The 8,298-nt window shown below is 39.7% G+C and overlaps 1 protein-coding gene across 4 annotated transcripts; it reads left to right on the forward strand.

The window, feature by feature from the left end:
* The first annotated feature begins 2,957 nt into the window (after nucleotides 1-2,957).
* zmat5 (zinc finger, matrin-type 5) lies at nucleotides 2,958-7,860 on the forward strand. 4 transcript variants are annotated; one of them, XM_014128407.2, is made up of 6 exons: nucleotides 2,958-3,505; nucleotides 4,059-4,235; nucleotides 6,144-6,206; nucleotides 6,297-6,377; nucleotides 6,695-6,803; nucleotides 6,962-7,714. In XM_014128407.2, exons 2-6 carry the CDS (start codon nucleotides 4,109-4,111, stop codon nucleotides 7,110-7,112), a joined length of 531 nt encoding a protein of 176 aa, XP_013983882.1. In that variant the 5' UTR covers nucleotides 2,958-3,505; nucleotides 4,059-4,108; the 3' UTR covers nucleotides 7,113-7,714.
* Nucleotides 7,861-8,298: the final 438 nt, after the last annotated feature.

The following is an 8,298-nucleotide window of genomic DNA, read 5'->3' on the forward strand; positions in this document are numbered from 1 at the left end:
CAGATCCCTTCCCTTTTCCACATTTTATTACGTTACAGTCTTATTCTAAAATGGATTAAAAAAAGTTAAAACTCATCAATCTACACACAATACCCCACAATGACAAAGCGGAAAAAGATACTTGATAAAAACCTGCTCCAGAGCGCTCAGGAACTTAGACTGGGGCAAAGGTTCACCTTCCAACACGACAACGACCCTAAGCACACAGCCAAGACAATGCAGGATTGGCTTCGGGACAAGTCCTGAATGTCCTTGAGTGGCCCAGCCAGAGCCCGACTTGATCCCGATCGAACATCTCTGGTAGACCTGAAAATAGCGTTGAAGCAATGCTCCCCATCCAACCTGACAGAGCATGAGAGGATCTGCAGAGAAGAATGGGAGAAATTCCCCAAATACAGGTGTGCCAAGCTTGTAGCGTCATACCCAAGAAGACTCGAGGCTGTAATCGCAGAATACTTATGTAAATGTTTTATTTCAGTTTTGTATTTTTTATACATTTGCAAACATTTCTAAAAACCTGTTTTTGCTTTGTCATTATGAGGTATTGTGTGTAGATTGACAAGGGGGGGAAAGCAATTTAATAAATTTAAAGTCAAGTACTTTCCGAATGCACTGTATATGGATTCTACAGACCCTACTGAGTACTAGTTGTTCCTGTACAGTGCTATATTTGTACCAAATAGTGTCAGGGAACCCATTTTACGCTGTTTCACCACAGTAAAAGGTCAGGAACCAGGGGCATAGGCAATTGTCTCAATTGTCTCAAAGCTTAAAAATCCTTCTTTAACTGGTCTCCTCCCCTTCATCTACACTGATTGAAGTGGATTTAAGAAGTGACATCAATAAGGGATCATAGTTTTCACCTGGATTCACCTGGTCAGTCGATGTCATGAAAAGAGCAGATGTCCTTTATGTTTTGTACACTCAGTGTATATTGGCAATAATAATACATGTTATTTGGCAGATGGCTTTCAGGACACTCAAGGACATATTATATAATAAAATAATGTGCAGGTTCTTGCACTTGCCACTTCGAACTGAATCCATGTGCATTAAACAATAGCTAGGCTACAACGTGTAGGCTACTCACGTTAGCTAGCTAGCTAAGACTCACTAGCCAACTTGTTTAGCAAAAACAAGCAAAATGGCCAAACAAAAGCTCAATGTTGTATTTTTTCAAGAGACCGTGTCTGTAGAATTTGCCAAGTAATTTGATATCAGTAATTTCGACATGAAGGGCCTCCAGTCTCCTTCTATACCAATCACTGATTGCAATGATTTAATCGTGGTCCTTAAAGACAGTTTCAGTACATTCAGAGACAATGACCAGAACTACAGCACTGTTTTTATTCAGCACTTTTAAAAAGCATGAAACACTTATCCACTTGCGACTTGCACATTATCTCTTCCACCGTTGAGACATGACCATCAGTCCAGTGAAAAAAAAAAAAACGTATTTCAATTTGTGCCTCGTAAGTAATTGGCTACAACAACTGACCTCTGACCAGTGCTATCATATAGCCTAGCTTAAGACTTAACTTTTGAAATATAAGGGACACTACGTTATTTATAATAAGGGATAGGCCGACATGGAGAAAATCAGACCTCTCTTACTATATATGAAAATAGGCAAATGAATGAAACAAATTTATTTCCAGTCAATGTAAATAGCCTATCATTTTTAGGAAATGCACTCGGCTTGCATTTTGACTCATGAAGGGATCTCGACTAAAAATAGGTTGGTGACCACTGTTCTAGTCTATATAGCAGGGATCATGAACTACATTCAGCCGAGCGGATGGTCAGGGGGCTGGAACATCATTACAAATAATTTGTAGACTGCAAACTGACCGCAAGAAGCCCAAACAGATATCATATTTGACTAAAACAGAATCATTTCAAACCTTGCTTACAGTATATGTGATCGTATACAAATGTATCTATCTATTATGGGTGGGAATACTTCAGAACAGATTTCCAAAATGTAAATTACTTGGAGCTGATTTGCTGATGTTTTTACAGTATTTTATGTTCAAGAACAAAACTTGGGAGGCCAAATAAAATCCCCCACTGGGCCAAGTTCAGACAGTTGGTGAACTCTGTTACATTAGGATTATTATTGTTATACCAAGGCATTATGTTCTAGTCTCATAGTCTATTAATTATAGGCTTATGGTTAATTATGTGTAGGTCTATGTCAGTCACATGTTAAAATGCAAGAGTCATGGATTTCCGTAGGCCTACAAGACTATTAGGTCTGTAATGCGAAATCACATGTTAGATGGTTTGTTGTGTGCAATCGATTACAGTTGGGTATATGGTAGGCTAGGCTTTTATGATTATTTAATGATGATTTGAGTTCCCAAATTTTGGCCCACCTACATTTTTGCTGGCACTGCAATCAACGGATGTCTGGCTACGCCACTGCCAGGAACACTCCATATTATTCAGAGCCACATTAAATGACACCCTATAAAGATTCTACAGACACTACTGAGTACTCCCCACCCCACTTTTACATCAGCACAAATAATATTTTTTCCTGTACAGTGCTGTATTTGTACCATATAGTGTCCAGTCAACACATTTTCAGCTGTTTGACCACAGTAAAAGTCCAGCAACACTCCATATTATTCAGAGCCCCATGAAATGACACCATATCTAGATTCTGTAGACCCTGCCTACTGAGTACTCCCCACCTCACTTTTGTGTTAGCACAAATAATATTTTTTTCTCTATAAACGAATATGTCATACATTTGCATTGGGGGCATTTATTTGACCATGGAGCATGTTCTAAAACACAAATGTGATGCAAATGTCAGTTAAATATGAACAAATATGAATCCTTCTTCATGTTTAAACATACCTCATGAATAACTACCGGTTAATGCCACTTTTCTACCATTACGCGGGGGACTTTTATTTTGAAATAGTCCGCCGTTCCGTAACCCGGAAGTACTTATTTTTAGTGTTGCTGATAAGATGCTGACAAATTTATTCGCTCCGAATAATCTTTTGTCGAATTCATAACAACTTAACAGTTTAGAGCTAAACAGTTTCCTAAAATGTAACGTTGGCTGAAAACTTTTATTGAGTGTCCCTTGGATTGTCTTTAAATTCTCACATAAAAGGGTTCGTATTGCTTATTTCTTTACACTAAAAGACAAAGGTTGCGTTAGCTTCCGTTCCTTTCCCTCCCCTCCCCTCCTGGCTGGAGTGAGAGGGTCTGCAGTCAGCTCTCTCCAGCCCTGCCTCAACTAATCAAATCCCTGATGAGCAGGGGGTTGCGGGATTAGAAGCCTATATAATCAGGTGTGTAGAGTAAGGTTGGAGCAAAAGTCTGCATACCCAGTAGTAGCTGCTATTAGCAAGGCTTGTGTGTTTACACTACAGCGTTGGTCCCTTTTGTATTGGCATTGAGTATTCATTTCGGAAGCAGTTTATCGTTTAAGAACCAAACGGAAGCAAACAGCAACACGAGAGTTTGTATTGAAAAAAATAAGGTATGTCCCTCCCCGTTTCGTTCCGTTTGCTTCCGTTTAAGAAACGTTTTGCAACAGGTTCGGTGTAATGAATACGCCTCAGAAGTTAAATATAGCGTTACTTACACAAACGGACTGTGCCGGTGGTCATGACGGTTGGTCATTAACACGGGGGAATTTGAGTCAAAATATCTGAAGAAATAACATTTATTAAAGCGTTTCCAAACGTGGTTCTGTTGTAGACCCATTTCTTCTCCACTTACCTCGTGTCAAAATAACAGTCCTGCAGGTGCGCCATATGTTGACAAAAAAGGAATACTTGTGGGGGACTTTTATTTTGACAGGAGGTAAGCAGAGGACTTTTGTCTATAACAGACCCACGTTTGGAAAGTTGTTTAATAAGTTGCTTTAGATATTTTGACTCAAATTCCCTCTGTTTAAAGGACCAACTGTCCTACCCACTGGCTCAGTAAGTTGAAGTGAAATTTATTGTAAGCACCTCAAGGTCTTAGCACTTTGATTAGGCCTATATTGTGGTAGTCATTGTTGCAAATCATTGCGTGTTTTGTTTCAGAGATGTGAGGGTACCTACAGCTGACTGAAGTGAAGACCAGAATCTCAACCATGGGGAAGCGGTATTACTGCGACTACTGTGACCGGTCCTTTCAGGACAACATGCACAACAGGAAAAAACACCTGTATGGTGTTCAACACCACAGATCTAAAAAGGCCTGGTTTGACAATTTCAGGGGTAAGTCATTTCATTTCCCAAGAGTTTCATGGTACGTTTAAGACAACTGAGAACAAAAAAACTAACAGGTCAGGGAAGTCAGAAATCTAGGATGATGGCCACCTTTCCTTCCAGTTCTCTGCTTCCAATGACTGGAACGAATTGCAAAAATCTCTGAAGCTGGAGTCTTATCTCCCTCTAACTTTAAGCATCAGTTGTCAGACCAGCTTAGCGATCACTGTACCTGTACACAGCCAATCTGTAAATAGCACACCCAACAACCTCATCCACATATTGTTACTTATCCTCTTGCTCTTTTGCACCCCAGTATCTCTACTTGCACATCATCATCTGCACATCTATCACTCCAGTATTAATGCTTAATTGTAATTATTTCGCCTCTATGGCCTATTTATTGCCTACCTCCCTACTCTTCTACATTTGCACACATTGTACATAGATTTTTTTTCTATTGTGTTAATGACTGTACGTTTGTTTATGTGCAACTCTGTTTTGTTTTGTCCCACTGCTTTGCTTTGTCTTGGCCAGGTTGCAGTTGTAAATGAGAACTTGTTCTCAACTGGCCTACCTGGTTAAATAAAGGTTCAATATTATTATTATTTTTTTTTATGCCTGAGCTTCTGACTTGTAATTCCGAGTTGGATGACCGTAAAAAGTGTCTTCCCAGTCAGATTTCTTTGGGGGTGGGAGTTCCCAGTTGTCTTGCATGCACCATTTGTCCAACATGGTTTGTGGGTCAGAAAAAAACTGCATGGTGCTCTTAAAGGGCCAATCAGTAGTTAAAACAATAACAAAGCCACTGTTTCGGTAGAAAGCTGAGGGATGGGGCTGGAGAAATGTAATCACTCCCAAATTCCTAGACAGAGCTTTGGACGCAAGGACAGGGACTGACCATCGATAATATCAGAATTATTGTTTTAACCATGTTTTTTTTTAGGCTATACCGTGTTTGTTTACATTTACTTTGTTTACAAACATTGGAGTAAAACAAGCATATTTTGCATTCCGATGACAGTTAAACTAAGCTCATGAGGCATTTATAATCTTTAAGAATCAGTGGGTACATATCATTAATTTGTAACTCTAAAAATGGATTTAGCAACTGCTGATTGACCTTTAAAAAAAAAAGGCTAATAATGGAGACTTGGTATAAGGTGCTCTTTGAAAAAGGATGGTGGCCACTACTTCAGAAATGTTAAATGTAGAAAAAATAATTATCTTGTGCTCTTAAAGAACGAATGCAGGCACGTCTTGATTTAAAAAGGCTTTATTTATTTGGAATTTCAATAGACATATTTAAAAATAGCAGGGCCAACATGTTTTGACTTCAGATCATCAGATCGGGGCTTAAAGGTTTGACACAGTAACCAATTAGAAGACATGTAACGTAATTAAACAAAATAACAGCATAAAGAGATGGTTGGGGTTCAATTCAGAATGATGTGATCAAATACATTTCAGTTCGAGTCCTTTTCTAAATGAAACTGCAGTCCATTGTTGTTATGACAGTTGCCAGAAGATACCAATCCTACCCTTACGCTTGTTTACACTGAGCTGCACTGTGGTCAGAAAGCATACCTCAGTACAGGGATGGGGATATGCCACTGTACTCCAAATGTTTTACCGTTATCCACACTGCTCCATCGAGAAGATTGAAAAACTTACTGCCAGTTTTCCTGGAAAACTGCCCTTATCGTCTTCATGCTAGCTAGCAGTAGCCACAGCAGCCATTATTGAATGGCACATCACGTTGAACAACAATGGAGATAATTGGCTGACACTGCCATTCCAAAGTGGTTGCTGTGGCTACTGTATGTTTTCCGTTAGGGTTGGTATCTTCTGGCAACATCTGACAGATACTTGTCGTAACAGGCTGTAGACAATATGACACCTCTTTTCTCATCACAGATGCAGCAGCCATCCTGTATGATGAACAAACTAAGAAACCCTGCAGGAAATTTCTTCAGACAGGTAAAGACAACAAAGATATAATGAACATTTTAATGAAAGACCCTTACAACTATCGGTGTGTAATGCTTCTTTTTTTGTCCTTTGCATCAGGCCAGTGTGTGTTTGGCAACAACTGTAGGTTCTCTCACATGTCAGAGAGGGACATGGAGAACTTAAGAATGCAGATTGAAGGTAAGTTGTTTCCACAAGATGGCACTGTCTGCCATGGACATGGTCCTCATATTGAGAGTGTTAATTTATGAGCAATGCTGTCATTGTTGTCGCACCTTGCATGATGCTAACATTTTTAAGAAGTACAATTTTCCATCATTGTGGTGGCAAGTTACTCGGGTATTTCAATTATGAACACACAATGCCACTCTGTTAATTTAGGTGGTTCAATGAAATCTCTAACAGTAATCATCTTCACTAATTTCACTCAGAATTCAATGTTCCCATGGTGATTGTGTTAATGAAATCCATATTAAGAGGTGTAGTCTAATGTCTAGATGAAAGACGGAGCAGAGAGGACCCGGAGCACAGATCGTCCCCTGAGCGGAGCATAGAGGAGTGGCTCACCAGGAGAGAGAAGAAGAGAGCCGCCCTCAGCAGTGGAAGGTACAGTATGAATCAATGGTCAAAGGCTACAGTGCATGTACATGCAGTGCATGTTAGTGCTAAAATATGTTATTTACGCTTGCATGGAGTCAGATTTGATACAGTTAGTGTGAAAATATACTTTTCCCCTTTTTCTTAAAGTATTATACTCTCTACAGTGTTCTGAAAGAGGAAGATGAGGAGGATGAAGATAATCAACCAGAGAATGACATACCTCCACATTTCCTCACCATTCCTGACCTTCCTCCCTCCCTTCTGCCCCCTCCCCCTGGAGGATGGAAAGTCAAAGTCAGAACTGAATGGGGTTGAAGGGGCAGTGCAGTTAATGGCAGTCCCACACTGAGGTCAAAATAACATCCTGAAATTTGTTACATAAAAGGGGCATTATCACAATTGTAAGAGCTGTTTGGGGAAAAAAAAAAAACTAGAATTTCAACCTAAGGTGGATTTTTTTTGGCAAACTGATCTGATTATTCTGACCAATGACCAGTTATCTTTTATTTGCATATGTATCCTACTTTGAAGGGGTGAGCAGGGTAGGCTCAGTCTAGATGATCCTATCTGCCAATCAGGGTTGTGTATATTAATATATTTAAGTGTGTATCAACACGATCAGACTGAGCATTTCAATGGCAAAAGGAGCCCCAGGGAAATAAATATTTTCATGAAATAAAGACACAGTGATTTATTAGACATACAGTGATTTAAAAATGATTAAGACTGCATGGGAACTTTAAAGCTGGTTCATCATTTCTTGCTCAAAGTTTGATGTGGTGATGCAAGAACGGATCATTAATTGCTATTAGGGCTCAAGCTTTTACTTGATAGAAGTGAGTGAATTTGTAATCTTCACATTTTAATTGATTTTCTCCATCACAGACTACATTAAAATTGAGTTGCGTGCATGCAGAGATTTTGTTGAGTAGGTCCTTGTATTAAAGAAAATGTATTCTGAATTGGAAATGTACAGAATGTGAGGTTCTAATGCTTTTTAAATGATGGCCTCAGGAAAGCAGCAGAACAGGAGTGGCTACCGTGATATAAACTCAGCAAAAAAAAGAAACGTCCTCTCATTGTCAACTGCGTTTATTTTCAGCAAACTTAACGTGTAAATATTTGTATGACCATAAGATTCAACAACTGAGACATAAACAGAACAAGTACCACAGACGTGATTAACAGAAATGGAATAATGTGTCCCTGAACAAAGGAGTCAAAATCAAAAGTAACAGTCAGTATCTGGTGTGGCCACCAGCTGCAATAAGTACTGCAGTGCATCTCCTCCTCATGGACTGCACCAGATTTGCCCGTTCTTGCTGTGAGATGTTACCCCACTCTTCCACCAAGGCACCTGCAAGTTCCCGGACATTTCTGGGGGGGAATGGACCTAGCCCTCACCCTCCGATCCAACAGGTCCCAGACGTGCTCAATGGGATTGAAATCCGGGTTCTTCGCTGGCCATGGCAGAACACTGACATTCCTGTCTTGCAGGAAA

Source organism: Salmo salar, chromosome ssa01, assembly GCF_905237065.1.
Source record: "Salmo salar chromosome ssa01, Ssal_v3.1, whole genome shotgun sequence".
Lineage (NCBI taxonomy): Eukaryota > Metazoa > Chordata > Actinopteri > Salmoniformes > Salmonidae > Salmo > Salmo salar.